We start from the raw sequence: 27,577 nt of genomic DNA, 5'->3' as shown, positions 1-27,577 counted from the left end.
ATGTGACATATAGATGTATGTGACAGTATGGCAAAAGTTATTGCAGGGATCTTTCACAAAAACGCCCATAGGGAGCAGAGGAACCACCCCACTCCGGACATAGAGGATGTTACTTTTCAGTGTTGGGTAATGGATTAGTGCTGCATGTGTCTCTTAACTAGCATTCATGCACTCTAAAATTACTGGATAGGGTATATTATTATCAGTTATGTGAACTTACTGTCTTTCTCCAATCTATCCAAATGGCTTTCTACTGTGTTCAAATAATAATTACATAAATTGGTACTACCAAACTGCTACTCCATTTAATATCTAGTCCTTACATCAGATTTCTCATCTACCTAAATATCCTAAAAATCCTTCAGTAGGTTAGTCTCAATGCTGACAATCTTTCTTTTATTAACAATAAAACGTATTATACAGGCACGGGATCTGTTATCTGGAACCTATTATCCAGAACGTTTTCTCCCATAGACTCCATTATAATCAAATAATCCAAATTATTTATTTTTTGTAATAATAAATCAGTACCTTTTACTTGATCCAAACAAAGATATAATTAATTCTTATAGTTTATTTAATGTTTACACAATTTTCTAGTAAACTTAAGGTATGAAGATCCAAATTATGGAAAGATCCATTATCTGGAAAACCCCAGGTCCCGAGCATTCAGGATAAAAGGTCCCATACCTGTATAATAAATTGGTATTAACGGATTCTGCTTTGCACATCGTTAATATATAGCTGATTGACAAATAATTTACTCAGATACCATCTGTTTATGTGTGTGTGTGTGTGTGTGTGGGAATAACTTTTTTTATATAAAAAATAATACTATAAATTGCTCTCATCTTCCAATTCAGTTACTCTTTTATTATAAGCAGTTACATTATGGAGCATAATAGGTGCGAAGATGTCTCAGAATAAGGATTAAATAATTAGTTGCTGCCTCGGGTAGATGTTAGGCTAATTATTGATTCCTATCTGACAGTTTCTATTCATTGTCACACAGTTTATCGCTACTTACCCTTTGACCTGTGGCCTCATGTGATTGAACCATTAGCCTACCAGTAACCATGTGTTCATTAACTGCTATGCATAACTGGATGTGTCAGAGATGACCACTGTAGTAATTCAGTCACATATTTAGCAGCCTGTTAATATTGATGTAAAGAACCACCTCAAATTCATTAGGCATAAAGGATCAGTAACAATAGGAATTAAAAGGCAATATTTCTCTAACATTTTCATGAAGATACTTGTAGTTGGCAACAAATGCTAAGATCACCTGGAATCACTTTACCATTCTTTTCAATGGGTCGCCCACCCTTATGCAGTAAACTACTGCATTTTCAAGTGATATTTGTTTGGTCCTGCTTCATGGGGCAAGTAAAGTGACTGGTTCTGCAGTGTTTGTCACCCAGACATCTTAATTGGTGGGTGTCAAAATGGCCAGAATCACTTCATGTTCCATTGCGCTAAAATGATTTAGAGATTGTCTGTACTGTATATACAGATCATTATTTTCCACCTAGAGAGAATAAAGGCTAGGCTTGTTGAGCAGGAGTTAGGATTCAAACATTGTTCTTATCCTACATAGAAAAACTATTTTTAGATAGTTCAGTTTTACAAACCGTACAACTAATGTTCTCCCTCACAAGCATGAAACAAGACTTCTAAATTCATTAGTCAAAACTGCATGACAATGTTTCAGTATAGTCAAATTGATGCCTATGATAAGTGCAGCTGTGCATGAAACACGTTAGGCATGGTGGTTTAATGGATTAATAACGTTTTGTAAAAATCTCTTTTTTGGCTTAATGTCAAGTGTTCTGTTTAGGGATGGGTGATGATCTGACACCCAGCTCCTGCATGAACAGAGAAAATGAAGAGAAACAGATGCTGAGAGAGGAATAGTGAAGATGAACTTGATTATTTCAGAAACAGTACAGAATTTTTAATTGATGGTATTTAGAAAGTTTCTCGTTTGAGTATGCCAAAGCTTATATTCAATTTTCATTTTCATCGCAATAATTCCCTTATAACAACAGCCTGTTTGCTTGCTTACTCATTTAATGTAATGACGCCAGCCCTAACTGAACTTTAGTCAGAACCAAAACCCATTCTCTCCTGATGGTTTTATATGTCTGTCTTTCCTTCTTTTCCAATTAGAATACTGTTTAATTTGCATTAACTATGAGAATTCATTGCCCTGCAACTGAAGTGCTAGTGGATGCCATAGGTGAAAGATCATATCAAGTGGGATGGGTCTCACATGGCCATTCGATTAACAAATGATGAATCTTCACTCCATACAGCAAGATATTTTGCATTTGTTCTCGTGGTTTTATATCTCCCAGATGAACTACAATTGCACAATAAACCAGCACTTACTATTACTTACCCACCCTTTTATTTACCTGTTTGTCTATTTCTTCTTTTTTTTCTTTATCTCTTTTATAATAAGATGATTTTTCTTTTCTGTAAACTGTAAAAACAAATAAAAGATTAATGAAAAAAAGAAAAGAAAATCAACTTCTCCAGTTAAAAAAAAAACAACACTTATCTGTAGGCTGACTGTTTTCTTTCTAACAGAGATATTCATCAAATACATATGTGTCTTGGTATTTATGGCCCGTGGATGCTATACATATAAATTAAGAATTTGTTTTAACTAGGAATTGGGTTGAATCTGATTGCATGATATCAGCCATAACATAGCTCAACTATGCAGGAACAATATGCATTAATAGAAAGATATATGTAAACTGTCATTTGCAAGTGCCTAATATATAAACTATATAAAGTGATCATTCTAATCATATTAACAGATGCAAGGGCTTCAGCGTTTGCAGATAAATAGATTGTAAATAGATTTAATTGGCAAAATGGTCTGTAACAGACCTGATATAAGTCTGTATTTATTCGTGTGCAATCTACACATGACCTCTGCTTGCGGCTGCAGTTGGACACAACCTGGTTTAAGTAAGTTCTACAAATTTCCAGTCACCCTCATGTAAACTGGCAAACATAGCCCATTATAACATTGACACTCTCAAAGCCTTATAATATAATACAACTACTATTTGTAAAAGACAAGGGAGCTTTTAGATTGAAAGAATTTTTTTTGATATTCAAGAGAATAATTCCTATATTTTAAAAAATGAATCAAACGAATATCAGGGTAAATGATTACTTTTGCTGTTTGTCAGCTCCACAGTGATTTAACTCAGAGAGCTTTGATATTTTCCATTCACCTTACCACTGAAGTATCAGGGGATTTGAAAGCTCCTTAACCTAGATGGATTGTTGCATTATCTGCTGCATCTGAGACTTAATGGCTGCCCATACTTATTATACTTAAGGAGGCATTGTAAAATTACATTTGTAGTAATGCTGATTATTATTACTCGGCTACTTTAGACAAATGCTTCATAAATTGAATCTGTTACTGTATTAACCAGTGGTTTTTCTATATATGTAACTAATAGAATTCTGTCAGCCAGCTGATGTGGGAAGCCTAGACAAAAATCGGTCTTTATGTTCCATAACTGAATATAACAAAGACTGTATGACAGTAAAGATGAAAACTTACTGATCAGGACAAATGTGATCTCAAATACAATAGGGATAGCACAAAGCCTTACATATAATATACCAGTTGCAGGGAACACTCTTCCTGATCCTGGGCCTTCAGCTTTGTATTTGGTCTCCATACTGAAGTTTATACAGTAGCCATAGCAGAAGTAGCCTCTCTGGGTTGCAGGGGAAGGAAACTAACAAATGTTTTTAGATTAAGAGTTTGACAAAGGCCTAGGACTAGGCCGAAACATTAGTCGCAAGCTGTTTTATGAATAAAAACCTTTTTTATCATTTTAAGTCTTGAGAGTGCTGTTCTATATGGGATGGATGAAGATAATGTGTTGAACATGCACCCAGGCATTTGCACACTTTATTGTTGAGAGTGCCGGCTTCCTGTGAGTATATATATATATATATATATAATTAACAGCGATGTATAAGAAACAAGCACAGTCTTGTGAAGCGAGAAGAAATACATGCCCTTTATTCTTGTTGCATTATATAATGTGGAGTACACACTTTATAAAAACAGATGCACAAGCTAAGCTTCTTACACTAAAATTTCCATTCTTTTGAAGGCAAAAGTACTTCTCTATTGATTTGCTTTAGGGACCAGTCAGTGTAACAATACAATGACAAACTGCCATGTAATGAGCTCCCTCTCCAGACTTAAGCCAAATCTTTATTCCAGGGCTGCTCTCTTGGAAAGACCTTCTGAGGTTATTGTTCCGGAGCTCAATAAAATCATATAATCTGGAGCACCTTTCCTTATGTATGAACCTACCGGTAAAAAGAAAAAACTGCATACATCAAGTCATTCGATTTTTGATCCAGTACATAGAGTGAGCAATGTAAGGATAACTGTGCAGATAACTGTGCTTTTCCTTTTTCTCAGTATCCTGTACCCCAGCATTACTGTACTGCTGCGTACAAACAAAAAGGGAACTGGGAGCCACAAGAGTAGGCTTGTCCAGAACAGGCGTTCTTTCTTCCACTTTTATACTGTTTCTCAAAATGATAACTATTTTACATATTTTTACATTATAGTTATACTGTGATGGCTTTGCATTCAGTTGCTGTGCATAATAAGTATTGGTGTTGGATGCAGCAAGTTAAGATCCCTGCTTAAATCAAACTCTATAGCATGGAGTTCCTGTCTTAGTTTCAGCTCTATTCAGCCAAGCTAATTTTATCTCTAGATTGCATGTTAAGGATGCAAATTGATTCCAGTGTAGCAATAGGCCTAATGGTCACTCCTTAGTTGTGCTGTATTTAATGCAGGTGCAGATAACTTCCAAGGCCAGAATTCCTCCCTTACCCACTGTATGTCGAGTTTACTTTACTTAAAGGGGACCTTAAGCTTTTTGAAAAGTAAACATAATTTCAAGCAACTTTGCAATATACACCAATTAAGAAATATGCATATGTTACTTTGTATCAACAGCCAGCTGTCCTCAGCCTGCATCCTCCAAACCCCACAATTCCCTACACATGTGTAAAGGACATCGTCAGGGGAAATCCATCTCCTGTATGCGATCTCCTATGCTAGTGGAACGCAACATCGCCTGCTTTTTCACTCCCCTTCTCAGCTGTCAGGTTCTGCTCCTCACTCCTCCCTCCTCAGCCATCCGACCTGGGTCCTCGCTCCTCCCTCCTCAGCCATCCGTCCTGGGTCCTCGCTCCTCCCTCCTCAGCCATCCATTCTGGGTCTTAGCTTCTCCCTTCTCAGCGGTCAGCTATAGCTCGAATTTGATTGCTACAATTAAAAAACCTAAAATGTTTATTGGCTAAAAGGAATGGCAAAAACAAGTAACTATAATCAGGGTGCTGCACCCTGAGAAGTGAGGACCAAGAGCTGACAACTGAGGAGGGAGAAGCTAGGACCCAGGACGGATGGCTGAGGTGGAAGGAGTGAGGAGCAAAAGCTGAGGAGGGAGGCTGAGGATGGTGGAGCGAGGTGTGACATCAGCATGCCATGTCGCATTCCTCTTGCTTAGGACAACAATTTCCCCTGACGTCCTAGTGTGCGTTCCGTACATGTGATTTCAATATGGCACAGAACATTACAGTGCAATGCATTGTGGGTTATGTAGTTCCTGCATGCTGTCTGTAAGCTATGGAGAAGTTGTTACAATTTGTAACATCAGTGTTTTAGTCCCTCCTTCCCTGCCAGGATTTTAAATGATGCAGAAAGAGAAGAACTGTTAAACAGCTGGATTTCAGCACAGAAAATGGCATTTATTTATACTTTTTGAAGAAACAGGTAACTGTGATGGATATATTAGGGGAGTCTTCAGTGTTTTTTTCTGTGCTTCTCTATTACTTATGCTCTTGACCTTTACCAATTTGTCTTTCTCATTTTGTAATCAGACTGAGACATTGGCATTGCTTACCATAAATATTGGTTCCTACATATTGCCTTCTATTTGGACAATAGGTGAGCCAGTAAGACTAGTAGAACTAAAATAGCCAGACCCACAGGAGGCAGAATAACTTGCTTATAACTGACTTTTCATCCGTCCAGTACAAATGAGTTGACAGTCTTTCCAGCATGTGGCTTTGAAGTATTGTGATACTGTACTACTACAGAAAGCATCTCTCTATGGTTTTGCAGGATAGCAAGTAGTAACAACAACTTCTTAAAAGTGATTAAACCACTACAATAAAATAGGCATAACATAACAAAATAAAGACTAACACGTACAGTATCTTTAAAGGTACATGAATCAAACCTATTATATAGTAAGAACAAATATTGTGCCTTATTCTCAGGACTACCCAAGAGCAGCCACCCCCCATCTACCCCAGTTATGAACAAACAAAATGTAATACTGTTGTAACTTTTACTGTTTATTGATAAACACAAAGCTACAAATGACACTGTTCTCTACTGTACCATTATTATTACTTTATAGCGCATCAAATCTCTTCAATAGCTGTAGATGACATAGGCAAAAATTATATATGTACATATGAACCATAAGTAATAATGTGTAAAGAGAAACAAAACATAAAGCTATAGGCAACTGTTCTGGCCTGGACAATGATAAAACTGCAATTATAAGTTAAGAAAAGCCATCTAAGTATATGTACCCAATGAAGAATAGAGTTTAGTAATCCCAGATATAAATAGAGGACAACATTAGTGTTCAGTTTCTGGGCCCAGAGCACAAGACTTTAGCTAAAAACTATTGTATTATTGCCCAGAGGGTCAAATATATATATATTTATGTTAGTGAATCAACTGTATTGTTATGATAATTTCAATTAAATTTCACCTGATTGAGAAGCAGTCTTGAGAACAACAGAAATGTCTAGTCTGTCACATTCACTAGGTAGGTATTCCGTTGGATAGCACTTAGTAAGAATGCACGTAAGCTTCATAATTCAGGGGTTTTTATCAAGGGGAACAACATTTTTGATGGTCAGTATGGCTGAACATATGTTTTGCTGTGGGAACTCATTTCTCTTATTCTACCTATTTACAAAATTTTTCCACAGTACGGAATGGTCACCGTAGTCTCCTTTATTAGAAGAATACTACTTAGAGCATTACCTGCTGGAAAGCAGCCTTTTAGCTTGTATAGGAGTCTGTTTAATAAATAGGTAGATGGGGCAATTCCTCCATCATATAATGACTGGAGATGTAGAATTATAATATATAGAGCAGCATTGTCTGTATTAGTGTATATGCAAAATAGTATTATGGGTAATGCTCAGAGTGCTACCTCTGGTACTGCACACTGGCTCAAACATAACAAACTGTACTGCTGTTGAGTGTAAGGACATATGGTTTCTGTCCTTGCTGTAACAGTAGGAGTATGCATACATGAATATATTAGGAGCCTGCACAGACGGGAGAAGCTGTGCATGAGCTATGAAGTGGTTGTAACCAGGCATGCAGATTCACAGTCACAAGAAAGGGAAATCTGGCACAGCTTCATGCTAAAAAAGGGCTCATGACTGGGGGTGGGACAAAGCTGCCAGCTGGGGTTGGTAGTTGGGGCTTAGTTGCTAGTGTTGGGGGTGGAGTTAAGTTAATTTAAATCAATAGCAGTGAGACAGGGTATACATTTTGGATTGAGAAATCAGAGTCCCACCCTGTCTTTGGATAGAGAAATCCCGCCCTCCCTTGGCGTTCTCCCTTTTGTGCTGGTTGTCACAATGGTGGCCAATGGGGGTGGGAAACAGGTTAAGTTAAACAGGTGAGTATTTGGGGCGCATAGTTAGGCAGAGTTCAGGGTTATTGGCCCATTGTCACCGCCGGGCGGCGGGTCCCTGGCAATGGTGAAGGTTGGCAGTGGGACTTAGTTGGTACCAGCAATCAAGAAGAGAACCAATACCTGGTTATGCAGCAAACGGGGTGATCCCAATTTATTCCATGGTGCTATTGACACTTTACAACAGAGCAATCCAACGTACCCACCAAGCTGTAGAGCACAAGCGGCTGGGGGCTGGTACGATTGACATCAGGTATTGTTGGTCCATTGCCAGGGACCTTACAGGTGTCAATTTTACTGTTGTGTTTATGTTATGTCTTGGTAAACATTTATTGTGAGACTACTGCTATGTATTTGGTATTTGTAATTTATACTGATGTTTATGTTTCTTTCATAATGCTGTGGCTGAAAATAAAATGTAGTTTTAGGCCGGTGAGTGCAGGGATAGTGAGGCAGGTATTTGGCCCTGCCCAGGTCATGCTATGTCAGATGATTTATACATGTACAGTATACATCCATAGAAAGAGTTATTTATAGGTTTTGTTCAGTGTTTGCATATGCCACATTAAGAATATTATACTTACATTCCTACACCTGCGAGTACTAGAATTACCAGCATCCTTCAGCCACTGAGAGACCTCAGTTACAAGTCTCAGCAAGTCTCAGTTACACAAGTAACAAATAAACTGACTTTTGTATAGCATAAGACCATGGAGCACTTGCCACTGCTAGTTGTCACTATTTTGGGGTTCATAGCCATTTCAATCGCTCTCTGATTCATGTCCACGTATTGCACACTTTTAAAAGTCACAATTGCGTGAGGCTCCTCTTCCCCTTAGTGACAGCAACTAACCTGTATTATGGGATCAAATTTGGGTAAAAAAAACATGGTAATTGCACATGGTAAATAAATAAATCTGATGGGCCTAAAATCTGTTCCTCAGACACCAAATGTAATTGTAATTGTATGGGACAGGAATGGCTGTGAGTCCATTGCTTCATATACAAAACCACTTCTCAAAAGATTAATTAAAGCCTCAGTGAAAAACCCTTTTATTTTGTCCGCATCTGAACATGTACAAATAGACAGACATTGTGTTTGATTTCCAAACAATTGCTCGCCGAATACATGGCTCCGCTCTCTGCCATTCATCATCCTGTACCTGTGATTATTTTTAGCTGCTGAACTGCACATTATACCTTGCTCTGCACCCTGCCTCTAATTATAGTGCCATGATGCATTTTCTCTGCATGGGTTGCATTTGCTGTGAGAAGCCTTTGTAATCAGATTGGCAAGGCATCATAAAGAGCACATAAAATGTAATGCCAACACAAATCTCATTTAGCAGCTTCTAGCAAATTCCCATCACCAATTTTAAAAGTCATCGAGAAATATCTGATTCCTGACAGACCTGCTTTATAGAAGCGGGGAGTGAAAAAGCCGACGGATCTAACTTTTACTGATTTTTTTTTAATGACTGAAATTGCCCCCCAACACCACAGACAGCTTTTAGAGTAAAGTAAGTCAATTAATAAATGAAGACATAATCAATTCTTGACTCGGATTCTCTGCAATGCTGGATGGGACAGGCTGTAATGGCAAGATAAATGCAATGTGCTGCTGAATTCTGATGTATGGTAATGTGCATGAGTACATTCCATAGCACTGCCTCAATTCATCAGGGAGCTTCAGTAGGGGGAGGGCATTTGTTATTGGCTGTCTCTGGCCCTCAAGGATAACATTACTGCTCTTTTGATTGGCCAGCCCACTGCTGCAAGATTCTAACCATCTTATTTTGATGATAAATATGAAGAGAAGCTAAGCTGTGCAGGAGTGTAGTGCTCACACACTGCTCTGCTCTCTCCGTGCTCTTAAGGACTGGCAGCCTGTCTTTCCCAGAACTGAGCAGAGTCAAGGGAAATAACCAGAAAGTTGTGATGCTTTTCTTCACTCAGTGCTTTGGGGCTGTGTTAGATCTTCTACACCTTAGGTTCCAGCACTACCAGGCTAAGAGAGTATTTTCTTCAGCAGGGCAACTGGTCTGTGTGGTTCACCCAACACAAAACTTACAGGTGAGTATGCATTGATTATTGACTACAGGGGATGTTTACTAGCTAACAGCAGCCTGCTTTTAAATCTCACATAATAGGTTGTACTGTGCATCTAATTCATGCTGTGCCACTTCTACCTGCATGCTATGGCAGTGCCAGTAATCTAGATCATACTTTCATTTGGCTGTGATGATTAATTTCAGGGAAAATACTTTATAATGTGGCAAAAGCAATGACACAACATTTCCCAGATGCTCAAGAGCACATTTGTTTTGATGATAACAATTATATACTGCTCAGTTCTCCACTTCATTTGTACAAGTCGGAGTATTGACTTCTATGATCCATATGCTGTCAGTGTGTGTAATAAGATTATTTAAATAAGTATGCCTAGAAGAAGAAGAATAACTTAAGAAATCTTTCATTTGGGGTTTGCAGTTGCTATTAAGAGTATCTAAATTGATGTTGATTTTTATTACCTGGTGTTCTGTATGAGAAGTACAGAAGAAATTAAAGGGCCCTTCAGTTAAAAGGAATTGTGCATGGGTGCAGTTGACCCAGCAATAATCCCCACTCCATTGACCTGAAGGGGTCCCTACTAATAAAATGAGAGTTAAACCCTCTGCTCACCTGTTACCTGTACTGTGATGACCTTGTATTCTGTTCTTATGCTGTCCAGGGAATGCTCAGCACCACGTTCAGATTATATTTTGATTGTGTGAAAGACTGTGTATTAAGCTTGTTCTAGTTGCAGATATATGCAGATATATTACAGATATATTGGATATATATGGCGTACTCAAATAATATGTATGCACATGCTCAGAGTGGGTACAACTCTGTCCCATCAAACACATTCACTACTGTGTATATTTTCATTCTCCACAGTATTGCTACTCTTGAGTGTATCAGTGTGAACTTTCACAGTTACAAATGCATGTTGTCATAAATTTTTGGCATACTTCAGCTTAAGTTAAAAGGCATAAAAAGTCATGATAAGCATTATGTAGTCATTTTAATACTATAAAGCATAATCAGTGATATAAGGCGAAAATAATGTTTTATTGAATCATTGAATTACAAGCATTTTATTTAAAATTTTGTGCATAAAAATATATATTTATTAAATGTGTGGTTCAGTAGTGCTACACAGAAGTGTATGGCACTTGTGGGGAGATTCTGAAACATTATTGATCACTGCCTGGTATTCATGGCTTGTTAGGAAGTATGGTGCGTGGGACGTAGCAGGGGAATGTACACAAACATGTATGGAATGAAAGCACAGTAGAATCCTTTGCAATTCCCATGTCAGGTATATTTAGGTTCCTGATTTGATTCCAAGGATGTGAGAATGTAGCAAAATGACTCCATATTCAAGGCATTGCTGTGTTGTTTTTCAATTTCCTCCCATTATTATTGATCTGAGTTTCAAAATAAAAGGGAATATGTCTGTTTGTGGGCGTTATCTTCTATTATTTTCTTTTTATTAAAAAGTAAAGTATTAGTGCTACGCAATATGTACAGTGCTACACAATATGTTGGCGCTATGTAAATACATGTTAATAATAATAATAATAATAATAATAATATTAGGCCAAAGTACATTTCCTCTGTGCATATTTGTTTTTATGTTTATCAGTGGAAGCTGCCATTTTGCTTGTCTCAGCTGTGGCTTTATCCATATACATTCAAACAACAGCACTGTTTCAGCTGATATACTGTAGACCTATCGCTTATCAGAGTGACCAATCAAGCTGCTGTAAGAGGGGCCAGGAAGCTGTTCCAGGTTTAATGTCCCCTGTATCCTGAAAACTGACTTAAATGTCTGTATCTTTCTGTGTTTCAGGGAATTGGGTGCTGGGGTGGGTTGTAAGGTTACAGAAGTGTCATGCATAGGTTTGAAGGGAAAATGCTTCACATTGTTCCCATCCCCCGACATTATGACAGTTCAAGCACTATGACAGTTCCCACTTAATCTATGTATAAAAACATTATGATATATCTTAATAATTGATTATGTAGAATAAATAAAATATACAGTATATTATACATATACATATTTTACTCTCACATTAGAGCACTTGTAAATGTACATGAACAATTACAAGTGCTCCCGTGAGCATAACCCTCTGATCCTATATTTATTTTGTAACCTTTATTTCTTATAAATTATTGTAATGTTCTGCAGAACTTGCTGGGGTTTAATAAATAAATGATGATGACAGTGATGATCATCATCTGGTTGTCAAGGAATCCTGCTGACTCTATAGTGTTATACATGATGAACTATAACTCCCAGCACAGTCTGCCAGATCATTCATTTGGCTAAATTATACTGCAGGATTGCTGGGGTAACTCAAAAACGTATACAAAAAAAAAACAAAAACAAAAAAAAAACGAAAAAAAAAAAATATATATATATATATATAAAATATAATAATAATCATACTTGAAGAAGCATCTTGTTGAACTGCGTTAGTGTTTCCTTTTGTGTGCTGCTGCCATGTGGCACTGTGTAATTGTTGCACGAGAGTGTGAGCAGTTCCAGGAGCAGATTGTATACTGAGCACATGCCAGAGATAGTCAGCTGTGGGACTTGGAAAGTAGCTGGCAAACAACAGCTTCCCCCGTTTAGAGGCAAGTCATTATTTATTGTGTGCCAGCCAACCCTGTGGCATGAGAGCATAATCCTTCACAGTGTGGAATTCTGACCTCGGGATATGCTGGGAAACGCTAATTCTAGTACTACTGTATATTAAAGGGAGATAGAAGGGTTATGAGCATCTCACTGGTTAAATGACTGCAAAGGTCTGAATGACTATAGGTCCTTGATGTTGTAGTTAGTAGGTTATTAAGTGCTGTAGTTACAAAGGCTCTTCAGCTTTCCTGAAAAAAAAAAAACCTCTGTGTGTCTGTATGTAAAGATTTGCAGCTCTTTGTACTCTCTTTATTATACTGTATGACTCTATGAAGCCAGCGCTATATTAGAATATAACCAGTTTTGCCGCCAGTACTCTGCCCTAAACTAGGAGGGTTATAGTTACATAGTTAGTTACATAGTTAAATTCGGTTGAAAAAAGACAAAGTCCATCAAGTTCAACCCCTCCAAATGAAAACCCAGCATCCATACACACACCCCTCCCTACTTTCACACAAATTCTATATACCCATACCTACACTAACTATAGAGTTTAGTATCACAATAGCCTTTGATATTATGTCTGTCCAAAAAATCATCCAAGCCATTCTTAAAGGCATTAACTGAATCAGCCATCACAACATCACCCAGCAGTGCATTCCACAACCTCACTGTCCTGACTGTGAAGAACCCCCTACGTTGCTTCAAATGAAAGTTCTTTTCTTCTAGTCTAAAGGGGTGGCCTCTGGTACGGTGATCCTCTTTATGGGTAAAAAGGTCCCCTGCTATTTGTCTATAATGTCCTCTAATGTACTTGTAAAGTGTAATCATGTCCCCTCGCAAGTGCCTTTTTTCCAGTGAAAACAACCCCAACCTTGACAGTCTACCCTCATAATTTAAGTCTTCAATCCCTCTAACCAATTTAGTTGCACGTCTCTGCACTCTCTCCAGCTCTAGACAACTTGTTATCAACAAAAACCCCTAGATCCTTCTCATTTAAGGAAACTCCCAACACACTGCCATTTAGTGTATAACTTGTATTTATATTATTTCTGCCAAAGTGCATAACCTTGCATTTATCAACATTGAACCTCATTTTCCAATTTGCTGCCCAGTTTCCCAACTTAGACAAATCACTCTGCAAAGTGGCAGCATCCTGCATGGAACCTATAGTTCTGCACAATTTAGTATCATCTGCAAAAATAGAAACAGTACTTTCAGTGCCCACCTCCAGGTCATTAATAAACAAGTTGAAAAGCAAGGGACCTAGTACAGAGCCCTGCGGTACTCCACTAACAACACTGGTCCAATTAGAAAATGTTCCATTTACCACCACTCTTTGTAGTCTATCTTTTAGCCAGTTCTCTATCCAGGTACAAATACTATGTTCCAGGCCAACATTCTTAAATTTAACCAGTACTGTTGTGTGGCACTGTATCAAATGCTTTAGCAAAGTCTAAGTAAATCACATCCACTGCCATCCCAGAATCGAGGTCCCTACTTACCTTCTCATAAAAAGAAATTAAGTTAGTCTGGCAAGATCTATTACGCATAAAACCATGCTGGCACAAACTCATAGTATTGTTTGGCTGAGAACGGGATCCTTTTTTGAATAGAGGCACCACATTAGCCATTCGCCAGCCTCTCTGCACTATTCCAGACCTCAATGAATGCTGAAAAGAGAGTAAGGAGCTTCCTGCTTAATTTTTTTATTGCTCGATGATGATGATGATCGCTCTAATGATTTTTATTCGATCGTTCCATCGAAGTATTTGCACTAAAATCCTTCTAATTCAATTTCTAAGGATTTTACTTTGAGGGTCGAATTCGAGGGTTTTTTAACCCTCGTAATTCGACCCTTGATAAATCTGCCCCCAAGACTTGACCAACACATTTAGCTCCCTAAACTCCCACTGTTTTCCTAAACTTGCACGTGGCACGGGCAAAATTTCAGAAAATATGACATTGGAAGACCTTTCCTTGATCTTAGAGCCTAGATCCCTGAAATGTTTGTTTGGGGTTTGAGGTTATATAATATTAGGTAAACTTTTTTCAAATTAATGTAATTCATTTCAACCAATGATTCGGATGTTTTTGCAGGTCATCAGTTTTAAAGGCTGCCTTTTGTTACATTACCCCCAATTCCCCCCATGGGGAAGCTCAAGTCATCATAATGGGGGGACATGCAATGTAATCCCAGAAAAAAACACAATTGTATGGCATGCAGCAATATCTATCACATAAGTCATGGTCGGTCAACTTGCAGTACTCCAGATGTTGTTAAATGTCAGCTCCCAGTATCTCTCTGACAGCCAAAGGGTGTAACATCTGTAGGGCTTGACCATCCTTGATGTTAACATCAGCACAAATTGCTTCTCACTGAAGCCTAACATTAACATGAAACAGCAAAAGGCAGTCTGAAATAATCATGCCCTCTCTTTTCCCTCAGAAGCAGCATGTTACCTGCCTGAAACTTCTTTTTATTATATTCTAGCAAACCTCAGACTTCATTTTATTTCTTGGTTGGCTTTTTACTGTGCTGCCTTGTAGAATCTCATCAGTTTTTTTTGCACATGTAGTTCAGTCCTGTGGGTAAATTCACTAAAGGGCGAATTTTTGCCTGCGAAGACTTTGCTACACTTCGCGCCACTTCGTCAGCCGTTAATTCACAGTGCATACGCTTATTTGTAAAAATGCAAAGTTGTGTCTAGGCATCCAAACGCTAGTAAAGTTTTACTAGCATAAATGCGTCATCGCGAGCATTTAATAGCGAACTTTCGCTAACGTTCATCTGCCCAGAGAAACTTCATTAGTACACTTACGTATAGGTCAATTTGAATAGGGCAGGTACATATGTGTCTTTATTAGTGATGTTGCTGCAAATGCTTGAAGTGGCCACTTATTATTAAAAATGTCCAAGGAAGCTCAATAAAGACAAAAGAGATCCTGTATTGTCCTAGACATGAGCCCACCAAATGTGGCATGACCCATACATGGTTAAAAAAAATATTAAAACAAAATATGTAACAGTTACAACTTTTAAACACAATCCCATTTTAAAATATTTATAAGTAAGATTGAGGAGGATCTAGTTTCATCTTGTTAGTTCCCCAGGTATAACCTGGCCAAGGAAACTCTGGCAAAAGGGTTAATGTAATGAAAACATCGCACTTTAGCAAACAATTGTTCATCTGAGCAAAAATTCGCCTGGCAAAAGGGCGCAAAACTTCTCTAGCAATGTACTCTTTCGATAGCAAATTGTCCTATACTCTTGTTAGAAAATTGGTGATGTCCCTGCGGATGGTATTTCTGGTGAATTTTCACTAGCGCCGGCCACTTCGCCCCTTTAGTAAATTTGCCCCCTAATTTTAAAGTGACTTTTAAAGCAGTAAATACATTCTCACAATGATATTGGTATTTACAGCTGCTGTGTTGGTTTTGTTTGCCTGTGTAAAAGTAAGTGGGCAGATACACAGAATTGGGTCTTGTTGGGTTACAAAACATTATTTTTTTTGTTTCCCTGAATCAAATTCTTTTGTGCTTAAAAGCACGCATTATAACAGTTACTCTAAACCTGAAAAATGAATTGCTTATTAAATTTAAAAACCACAGAAATCTCTATTACAGAAATTTGCCATCTGAAAGCTGGTGAGGTCATGTAGAATTCAATGGGAGCTGTCCTTTTTTCAGTTGTAAATCTTTCTTTGATTCAAGTTTTTAGAGGTTATATGGGGTTTTTGTTTGTAAGCACACACGAAAACAAGGATTCTGTGGTTTTATCAATTCGTGCCTTTCATATTCAGATATTTTAATAAATAGACATTTATGTGATTGAAAAAAACCTCTAAAACAACACAAATCAGATTTTTGGTATTTAATCTCCTATTGTATATGGGTAGAACTATCAGTATAGTTACATTGGAAAAAATAGCTTTGGGTTAACTTATGCTCTCATATAGACATAGGACCAAATAAGCTGATGAACTTGATCAAATGTAACATATATTAGCATTTTCCATTGAATCTAATAGACTGAGTTGGATGAACATCTGCCATGTTACAGAACATACCCGAACATTTTGATGAAGCAGATGGCAATGTAAATCATAAATGAAAAAATGATTATTAATGGAAAGCTGTTGCTATGAAATAAAAAAAAAAAATCTACTATAATAATTACTTTTTAGCAATTGGTGGTATTTTTTTCTTATAATTTGGTGAGATAAAAGGTTTATTATGGTGCTTCCTCGGCTTTATATTATTTTCCTACTGCAAACAACTGAGCCATGCTGTGTGTCAGCAGTTCATTACAAATTGCCGGCTCCTGCAGGAATCAGAGCAGGGGAAATTTGTCAGTGACTCACAGCATGACTGTGTTGGTTGCAGCTGAAAAAAATAAAAAGTTGGGTTGTAGAACTCAAAAATCAATATTTATAATATATATAATGTAAGAATAAAAATCAGTGAAACAGATTTACTAAACATTCACTAAAGAATTTAAAGAATTTTAATAATAGCAACTAAGGGTCAAATTCACTAAAGCGCGAAGCGGCTAACACTAGCGCAAATTCGCGAGTGAAGTGGACCTACTCTAGCGCTACTTCGCACCCTTACTCCAGGCGAAGTTGCGCTATTGCGAAGGGTCGTAACTACGCTAATTCACTAACTTGCGGATTTTACTGAACGTTACCGCTTGTGCTAGACTTGCCTTCGCCACCTCCGACGCTACTTTTACTGGCGACTTTTACTTTTTTAAGGGTGAAAGGCTGAAAATGATCGTACATTTTTTTGGGGGTACCCTCCCTCCCCCCTACATTTCCTAACATATGGCACCTAAACCATACAGTGGGCTCATGTATAAGGCAAAATAACAACTCTATTTTATTTTATGAAGCTTTCCCAGCTTGTGTAGTGTAATGTATTTGCTGCTACGTATATGTCCATTGTACTTTAACTTGGCGCCGTATGCAAATTAGACATCGCTAGTGTAACTTCGCTTTGCTTGATGGATTAACGCTAGCGCAACTTCGCTACCTTTCGCCTCCCTGAGCGCAATTTTGGATGAATTAGCGGCGCCCTGGCGAAACTTCGTCTGGTGAAGTGCGGCGAAGGCGTCGCTAGCGTATTTTCGGCACTTAGTGAATTTGCCCCTAAGGTTGAACAAACATTTTGCCTCATACATTTTTGCAACAAAAGTCACATTTTCACCAGTGGAAAATATTTTCACAAATCCACCCTAGAATTTTTCCAGACGTGTTAGCTGTTGAAAAAAAAGTTTTTCACCTAAAACTGTCAGTGTTCAGGTCCTGTGAACAACATGGACAATGCAAATACAATGCTTTCATATTTCAGGTTTCACCTTCTTACATATTTATTAGTTATAACGCAAAAGGCCATATGAAAGTAAAGGACACCATTATATTTATTATTTCTGACACAAGCATTTACACTAACAATGTATTCATGTTAACTCTGTGACTGATGTTGACGTGTCTTCTAAAATCTGACCTGACTTGTCAGCCTTCTTATAAAGGGCTCTATAATCCACTCTCATATCAAATTGGTGCCATTGGCACATTAAGAAAACCTTTAGTTGGCCTTTAACATAAAGGCATAGGAAGGATTTATACATTTTACCAAGTTCAGATAACATATTTATTTTCTAAAAATCAGTTAAGTGGGACATTTCATCTGACATACAGGATGCTCATTATAAATATATATAATGAACTTCTATTTATTTTTTAAAATGAAGCTTTTATAATACATGGTGTTTTGCAGTTGGCTTTGGTAAAAAAAATGGAGCATATGCGTTACATATTTACTTATAGTTGTCAGATTTAAATTTTAAAGAATTTTGTATTGTGTTATCCTTTACATGTTACCACTTAGTATCACCCCCTGTCTCCCTCCCCCTGGAGCCTAGAAACAGAATGATGGGAAAGTAACCAGATAACAGCCACCTGACACCTGCATTGCTAAAAATTTTATCTAGTGGTAGATATGAGAACAGCACTCATTAGTAAAAATCAAAGTATGGCTAACCTGAGTTGTGACTTCTTATGAAAGCATTTCCTTGTGAAGTGCTGGATCTTTCTGAAAGAACATGACCAGACACAATTACCTGAGCTGGCTGCCTATACACCAATATTACAACTAAAATAATACATTTTTTGGTTCAAGAATAACATTTTAAATGGTAAAATGAATTACTTGCAATGTCCACAGTGTAATTTAGTAATAAAAACGACCATAAAAATATTCTCTGATACTGTCCCTCCATAGCATCAAGGTGGTTATTTATTAAAGTCTGATTTTTTCTGGTTGGACTTTTAAAGGGAAAACCCCAATTTTTTTGAGGAAGAAACCTTGATTTATTAAACTCAGATGGTGTTAAAAAGTCAGAATAAAAAGTACTCCAACTCAGACCTGCTGAGTTCATGTAGAAATCAATGGCAGATGTCCTGTTGATATCCTGATCTGCGATGGGTTTCATTCAATAATCTGAAGATTTCATGGTTTCGGCCGTCAAATGTGAAAAAGTCGCAGTTTTCAGCGAAGAATCCGATTCAGACTTTTTCCCACACGAAATTTTCAGAAAGATTTATTGATAAATATGGGGGGAAAGTAATTGCGGAATTTTTTAAGAAATAGTAAGAACTTTTAAGATTTTGATAAATAACCCCCCTAATGTAATGTCTAGCTATGGAACGCTCCACACACCTTAAAGGAGAAGGAAAGGTTAAAACTAAGTAAGCCTTATCAGAAAGGTCCATCTAAATATACCAGTAAACCCCCAATGTAGTGCTGCTCTGAGTCCCCTGTCAAAAGAAACACAGCATTTCTTTTCTTCTATTGTGTACACATTGGCTTCTGTATCAGACTTCCTGCCTTCAGCTTAAACCTCATTGCCCTGGGCAAGAGCATGCTCAGTTTGCTCCTCTTCCCCACCCCTCCCTTCTCTGCTGTAATCTGAGCCCAGAGCAGGGAGAGACTCAGACAGGAAGTGATGTCACACCACGTTAATACTGCAGCTCCTATCCTAAACAAACAGAGAGTTTCTAGAGCTTTTTACTCAGGTATGGTAAAACATTCTATAGAATAAATATAGCATTCTAGCTTGCACTATTGCAGCTAATCTATTGCCAAGAAAATGCCTCCGTAGCTTTCCTTCAAATATATAGTTTGTGCCGTGCTAAGAGACCTTTTTGTTCTCATTTTCAGTCTTTTAGGGATGTTGTTGATCTGATATCCCAGCTACACTTTAAGCCTTCAGCTGTTTCCAGAAGGTTATAGACACTAAGGCCTACAATTCCATTCACATAGTTGCTCCTAAAAAGTAGCAAACGTTGTACTCCCCCCTTGTTCTTAAAACACTGTTTTTATTTTTCTACCAGTTTTTTTCAGTTACATATTAGAAAGGCTCCATATACAGACAGACATAAATACAAGAGAGACAGGGCCACCAGTACTGCCGATCTAAGAGCCAGAGCAGAATCTGGCAAGAAGCACATTTGATAAGAATGATTTTTCAAGTGACCAGGAAAAAGAACTCAATAGTACAAGCTAAGCTTAGTAGGCCCTGAAGTGCCCAGTGGTGGTGATGCCCACGCATGTTGGACGGGATAACTTATTTTATTTAGTTGTAAATCATCGGAAGCATTCATCATCCCAAGCATTCTGGATAACAGGTCCCATGCCTGTACTCTGGCTGCTATCTGGTTCTGGTCCATCCTCTCAAAAGCTGCAGCCAATCAAACCCCGAGTAAATGCTCCAAAAAGAATGAATAAAATTGCACCTTATCAATAACTGGTGGTTTTTGGATGGGGTGAAAATATATTTATTCTTATGAACAGTGGAACACTTTAAAATAAATATATTATTGGAGAAAATCTTTTACTCTAAGGATTCATTGAGGTCTGGCATGGTGCCGAGAGACTGGCAAATTGCTGATGTGGTGCCTCTATTCAAAAAGGTATCCTGTTCTCAGCCTCAAAACTATAGGCCAGTTAGTCAGTGGTAGGAAAGCTTTTTAAAGGATAAGATACTGGACTTTATAGCAAATCATAATACTATGAGCCTGTGCCAGCATGGTTTTATGCATAATTGATCTTGCCAGACTAACTTAATTAGTTTTTATGAGAAGGTGAGTAGGGACCTGGTTTCTTGGATGGTGGTGGGTGTGATTACTTAGACTTTGACACAGTGCCACACAGAAGGTTACTGGTTAATTTTGGCCTGGAACATAGTATTTGTACCTGGATAGAGAACTGTCTAAAAGATTACTACAGAGAATGGTGGTAAATGGAAAATTTTAAGTGTTTTAGTTACTCTTGCTTCTGTAACAGAATCTCATGTTATGATCACTATTCCCTAAATGCTCACCCACACAAATGTTAGAGATGAGTTCAGTATTATTAGTTATTACAAGGTCCAAAAGAGAGTTATTCCTAGTAGGTTCTTGAACGAGCTGGAATAAAAAGTTGTCATTCAGCATATTTACAAACCTACTAGCTTTTTCTGTCTTGGCAACCCCATTAGCCCAGTCAATGTCTGGATAATTGAAGTCACCCATAGCAACAACTTGACCCAGCTGTGAAGCCGCTTGTATCTGCAAGAGTAGCTGGGCTTCATACTCGACACTTATACGAGGTGGTTTATAGCAAACACCAATGATAATTCTCTTTGTAACCTTTTTCCCAGTCAAAATCTTTACCCAGAGGGATTCCACTTGCTCACCAGTGCCAGCTATTGTTATGACTTTCATTCAGGCTTTACATACAAACATACTCCTCCTCCCTTTTTAAAACCTCTGTCCCTCCTAAAAAGGTGTAACCATTTAAATTCACAGTCCAGTCACATGTTTCATCCCACCAGTGATACCAATTATATCATGATATAGGGCATGCAATTAATGCAATTAATTATAGGTCTCCCATTTTACCTGACAAACTCCGTGCATTTGCCAGCGTACAGCGGAGGTTACTACTTTTAATTTTAAAATTTGCATTACTTAGTGGAGAATTATATGTTAAGTTAGTATTATTCTGTTTTCTTTGTAACAGAGGGACCTCCTTAGCTGGTAAACTGTATGCCCCCCTCACTCCTCCTCCATGATCTCTTACTAATCCCACTGCCCCCGTCTACCCTAGCTTCCCCATAATTCTTTATCTCACCCACCCCCCCCCTCTTGCCTAGTTGAAACACTCCTCCAACCTTTCAGCCATGTGCCCTAGCACATTGGACTCCCTTCCATTGAGGTACAAACCGTCACGACTGTATAGATTGTACCCCAAGGATAAATCAGCCCAGTGCTCTAGGAACCCAAACCCTTCCTTCCTACACCAAGACTTGAGCAATGCATTTAGCTCCCTAAGCTCCCGCTGTTTTCCTAAACTCGCACGTGGCAAGGGCAAAATTTTAGAAAAAATGACATTGGATCTTCCCTTGATCTTAGAACATAGATCCCTGAAATAACTCTTTAAGGTCTTCCATCTACCATTCATTTTGTCATTAGTACCGATATGCACTAAGAAAGTTGGGTCATGCCCAGCCCCACCCAATAATTTGTCTACCCGATCAACCACATTAACTGAACTTCTGCCTTTCACGTGGCAGTTTTCCATTGCCCTCTGTTTTGGTACATTGCGGAGTGTAGGAATCTTGCCTGGGGCAGTGGTAGCATCAGTGGAACAGCAGGACTCTTGATAAATTGGCATACACATTTGACATGTTTACTAGCATTTGGTTCTTATTTGTAAGCGTTGTATTAATATGCAGACCAACAGTGACAGGGTACAGCATTTTATTAACTTGCAGTCTGCCTGTGTATTTCATCTCATGATATTTACATCTGAGGCTTGTGTTTATTTTATTACATTACAACTTAAAATTCTGCCCAAGGAAGAGGTTGGCTTAATGTATTCAACTCACGAACATCCCTTTCAGTCTCAGTTTCACTTCTGAGTGAATCAATTCAAAGTGTATGTTTATTTCCATTGTAATAATTAGCATCTTACTGTAGCTTATCCATTTGCACAGGTTGATGCAGTGCAAGGCAGAACATTACAAGTTGCACTAACTTGACATGATGATCACAGTGGGGCAAATTCACTAAGCGCGAAGCGCCGAACGCTAGCATCAATTCGCTAGCGTTGGGCATTTTCGTTACTTCGCAAATTCATTAACGAACGCTGGCGTAGATTTGCTAGTGTTACTTCACACCCTTACGCCTGGCGAATTTTCGCTACGGACGTAACTACGCAAATTCACTAACGCGCGCAGTGTACTGAACGCTACCTTTTACGCTAGACTTCCTTCGCCACCTCAGACCAGGCGAAGCGCAATAGAGTAGATAGGGATTGCTTCAAAAAAAGTCAAAATTTTTTCTAAGTCCCAAAAAATGCTGGCGTGTTTTCTACATTATGGGTGATAGGCTGAAAAAGATCGAAAGTTTTTGTTGGGGCTCCCCTCCTTCCCCCCTACATTTCCTGACTCATGGCAACTAACCTATATAGTGGGCACATGTGTAGGGCAAAATAAAATTTTTATTTGATGTTTTGAAGGTTTTCTAGGCATTTGTAGTGCTGATACGTATTCCTCCATTGAAATTTGAATTTGGCGCTGTATTCAAATGAACCATCGCTAGCGAAACTTCGCTTCGCTTGGCGAATCAACGCTAGCGCAACTTCGCAAACTTATGCTACCCCTGTGCGCAACTTCGGATTTTAGTCAATTTGCGGAGCGCTGGCGAAACTACGCCTGGTGAAGTGCGGCGAAGTGCGGCGAAGCGCGGCAAAGTTGCGCCTGGCGCAACTTCGAATCTTAGTGAATTTGCCCCAGTTACTTAGAGAGAGACTACTTAAATACTTAGCTTATGAAACTGTTTTGATTGTAATTTTCTGCATTCCCTTGCTGTAATGTATGTGGATCTCAGCATTTCTTGCTCCTTTTTGAAAGGAATGGTAAAAATGGTCTCAAACAATGCAGCTTTTGTCCCAGAAAATCCATTTCTCTATCCATTTTTAATGCACTTCAACCAAGGGCTGCCTGTAACAGATGAAGAAGATGACTCAAATGGACATTGATTGTAGTAGTACAGTAGTTTGCCAGAATTTACTTTTTATGCCCTAAATTATTGAGTGCCATTTTGAAATTGGAATAATGAAGTCCAGAGGACTGATAAAGTCTCTAAATTGTGTCCTGTTGTGTGTCAAGTAATTTAAATTGTGGGTGACTGAGGACAGAAGTAAGTAAGCTTTCTATAGCCAGGGGCAATATTTTTCTTTTGCTGGCTAGAGGAGAAGCTACTTGCCTGTCCAGAAATGTATATATGATTTCAGCATTACAGGAAAAGAACAATGTACCCTTTCCACAAACACAAGTTATGGGATCAAATCCCACAAGATTAAGCAAAATGTGTTTTAGGTAAACATACAGCTAGGCCCATAAATCTTTGGACAGACACAACTATTTCTTCTAACTTTGGTTTTGTACATCACCACAATGCATTTTAAATGAAACAACTCAGATGCCGTTGAACTGCAGATTTTCAGCTTTAATTCAGTGGGTGAACAAAAAGATTGCATAAAAATGTGAGGAACTAAAGCCTTTTTTTAACACAATCACTTCATTTCAGGGCCTCAAAGTAATTAGACAAATTAAAAAACTGAATATAAAATGTTAATTTCTAATGATTGGTTGAAAACCCTTTGCTGGCAATGACAGCCTGAAGTCTTGAACTCATGGATATCACCAGATTCTGTGTTTCCTCCTTTTTAATGCTCTGCCAGGCCTTTACTGCAGCGGCTTTCAGTTCCTGTTTGTTTGTGGGCCCTTCTGTCCGAAGTTTAGTCTTCAACAAGTGAAATGCAGCTCAATTGGGTTCAGATCAGTGGACTGACTTGGCCATTCAAGAATATTCCACTTCTTTGCTTTAATAAACTCCTGGGTTGCTTTGGCTGTATGTTTTGGGTCATTGTCCATCTGTATTATGAAATGCCTCACAATCAAATTGACTGCATTTAGCTGGATTTGTCTCTGAAATCATTCGGCTGCTTCTGTCCTGTGTCACATCATCGATAACAGTAGTGTCTCAGTGCCACTGGCAGCCATGCACGCCCAAGCCATCACACTGCATCCGCCATGTTTTATAGATGATGTTGCATGCTTTGGATCATGAGCTGTTCCACGTGTTCTCCATACTTTCATGCAGTCTTCTCTTTATGGTAGACTTGAATATCGATACGCCTACCTCCTGGAGAGTGTTGTTCACTTGTTTGGCTGTTGTGAAGGGGTTTCTCTTCACCATGGAAATGATTCTGCGATCATCCACCACTGTTGTCTTCCATGGACGTATAGGTCTTTTTACGTTTCTGAGTTCACCAGTGCTTTGTTTCTTTCTCAGGATGTACCAATCTGTCAACTTTGCCACTTTGGTTTTTTCTGTTTTTACAGCTTAAGGATGGCTTGTTTCACCTGCATGGAAAGCTCCTTTGACCTCATGTTGTCTGTTCACAGCAAAATCATCCACATACTATACTAGCACATAATGAAGGAATTGCCCACATCTGCCCATGAAATAGCCTTTGAGACAATGGTCCAATTACTTTTGAGCCCTTGAAATGAAGTGATTGTGTTAAAAAAATGCTTTAGTTCCTCAAATTATTATGCAATCTTTTTATTCAACCCACTGAATTAAAGCTGAAAGTCTGCATTTGCATCTGAGTTGTTTCATTTAAAATTCATTGTGGTAATGTACAGAACCAAAGATTTATGGGCCTAACTGTATAATTCAGTTTAAACATGCACTCTAGTGGTAATTTTTAATGCAGTCTACAAAGAAAACATTGGTAATGGAAATGCCACTAATTACAAATGCCCTTACCCAAAAATGATCATGTATGAGCCTATGACTAAGTGTTTGTAACATGTAAAGGTGTAAGGTTATACATGTAAGATAATAAACAATTTATATTTATTGCCTTGTGGAAGATTGCCTTCATTTGAGTGTCTGCTCTACAAATTTATGGTTTAAAGGAAAATCAGTAAGAATTTTAATAACTCACTGCTGTGTACCCCACTGTGTATTTCTGTTCAGTTTACTTGGACATTTTTACAAAATTACATATGATGATTTTAGATTAGAAATAGACATATATTTTATATCCCAGGGGTTTGATTACTGTTGCTAAGCTGCAATTAACATTATCCTCCAACAGTCTATTGGCCTCAGTAGGAGAAAATGTCCATCTGTTAGCTTTAGAAGGAAGCTTAGGAATGTTGCAAGCATCACTATAATTAGGGTAATTTATTATGTAGCAGTACAGAAAAAGAATCCTTCTCAATCAAAATATTTTGTTGCTGGTGATATATGGATGTATATTGGCCATTAGTGTGCTTGCATGCATCTTCAGAAGATGTGCTAGGCCCACGTATGTTTGTGACCTGTTTAGGACAATAATTGAGGATCTGTGGCTACCCCATTGATTTCTACTCATGTCACCCTAAACTAACATTGAGTTAAAATCCATTTCATGTAATATATCAGAAGGTTGCTATATCACCCTCTTTATGACACAGATCCTTTATGAGATTCACAAGGTTATTGGTTTAACAGTACCTTGAGTTATTTTTTTATTTTCAAATTGCTAAATAAATAATTAGATCTGGTAGTATCTAAGGTTTTCTTATACTGGGAAAAGGTGTAAGGCTGGTTGACTAGATCCACAAACATCTGTTTAGCCCAGCTAAATGTATTGAATTAGCAGTTACAAACATAACGTGAACTATCCCTTTAACATATGTGCCAAGGGAAGCTGACTACAGCTTCCGGGGACCCCATGGCCTGAATAGGGGAAACAGGGTCTTGACGGGGCCTTAGGAGTTCAGCTATCCCCGTCCCTCCCCCTTTTTTCTGTTTCAGAATTCTGATTGGCTGTTGAGTCCCTGGTGAAGGAGCAGAGGAAGGAACAGCAGTAATACTTACCATTCGGCGCCGGGGAGGAAGAAGGACGCAGCATCCCACCCTCCCTCCCTGTAAAATGTGTGTTAGTCGCAGTTGCGTAGGGTATCTTTGCAAGGACCCCCAAGGGAAGTTAAAAGGGGGTATTTCATAGTCAGTGGAAGTAGCCTGGTAGGCCTGGGTCCCCATAGTATGGTATGCAGCCTGGTGTAGGGTTAGGAGAATGGAACAGGAACCTATCTTGGCAGTTTGGGTACAGACACCCCACCCCCATTCCCTCCTCCCCGGGTGGGGGAATAATATGTTAAAGGTTTAAAAGTTTGTTATACAAACGGTTGTTAAAAGGTTAAAAATGTTATACATGATTATTACTTTATTATTGTGTTTAAATAAACAACTGCGGCCATAACCAGTGGTGTGTATGTATTATTTGGGGTAGGAGAATTGTGGTGTGGGGGGCGGTAGAGGGATAGGTATGGAATCGACGCTGCACCCGTCAAGTATACTTCCTCATGAATAAGTAGCAATTCCCTGCAGATGTAGAATGAGCCGGTATAAAGAAGCAATTCACTGGCATACAAGGGAAATGCTGGCAGGAAAAGCCCTGGCTAGTTTTATTGTGGAGTGCAAAATTATGCAATATTGTGGAGCAAGGGCTTTTCCTGCCAGCATTTCCCTTGTATGCCAGTGAATTGCTTCTTTATACCGGCTCATTATTGTGGCCCTTTTATCAAGCACCCAGAAAATAAATAATACATTTAGTTAATAAATAATCAATAAAACTAGCAAGGAATTCTCCTGCCAGCATTTCTCTAGTGTGCCAGTGAATTGGTTCTTTATGGCTATGTGAGTGCGATTTACGTCCCACCAGGTGAATGAGCAGGTGTCCAATGCATGTCCAACATAGAATAAACCTTGCTACAGCCAGTAGGCAGCACAACACATAGGACAAACATGGAGGAACAGAGTAGAATATCTTCCTATACTGACTTTTTCATCATGTGACTCAGGATAGAATAAGGAGTACCAGAAGTGCTTCAAGTATACATTCTGAATATACAGTTATTTCTGTAAGCTTGCACAATACATGAATAAAAAATATTACTCAATACATTTACTTT

The 27,577-nt window shown here is 38.4% G+C and overlaps 1 protein-coding gene across 1 annotated transcript in view; it reads left to right on the top strand.

Moving 5' to 3' along the window:
- The first annotated feature begins 9,474 nt into the window (after nucleotides 1–9,474).
- siah3.S (siah E3 ubiquitin protein ligase family member 3 S homeolog) overlaps nucleotides 9,475–27,577 on the top strand; it is a 57,061-nt gene continuing 38,958 nt past the window's right edge. Inside the window, exon 1 of the mRNA XM_018249951.2 lies at nucleotides 9,475–9,875. Coding sequence (XP_018105440.1) covers nucleotides 9,741–9,875 — 135 coding nt within the window. The 5' untranslated portion in view covers nucleotides 9,475–9,740. The remainder of the gene's footprint in view (nucleotides 9,876–27,577) is intronic.

Source organism: Xenopus laevis, chromosome 2S (assembly GCF_017654675.1).
Source record: "Xenopus laevis strain J_2021 chromosome 2S, Xenopus_laevis_v10.1, whole genome shotgun sequence".
Classification (NCBI taxonomy): Eukaryota; Metazoa; Chordata; class Amphibia; order Anura; family Pipidae; genus Xenopus; species Xenopus laevis.
Note: the sequence above shows the minus strand (reverse complement) of the source record. Positions and strands in the feature narration are given on the sequence as shown.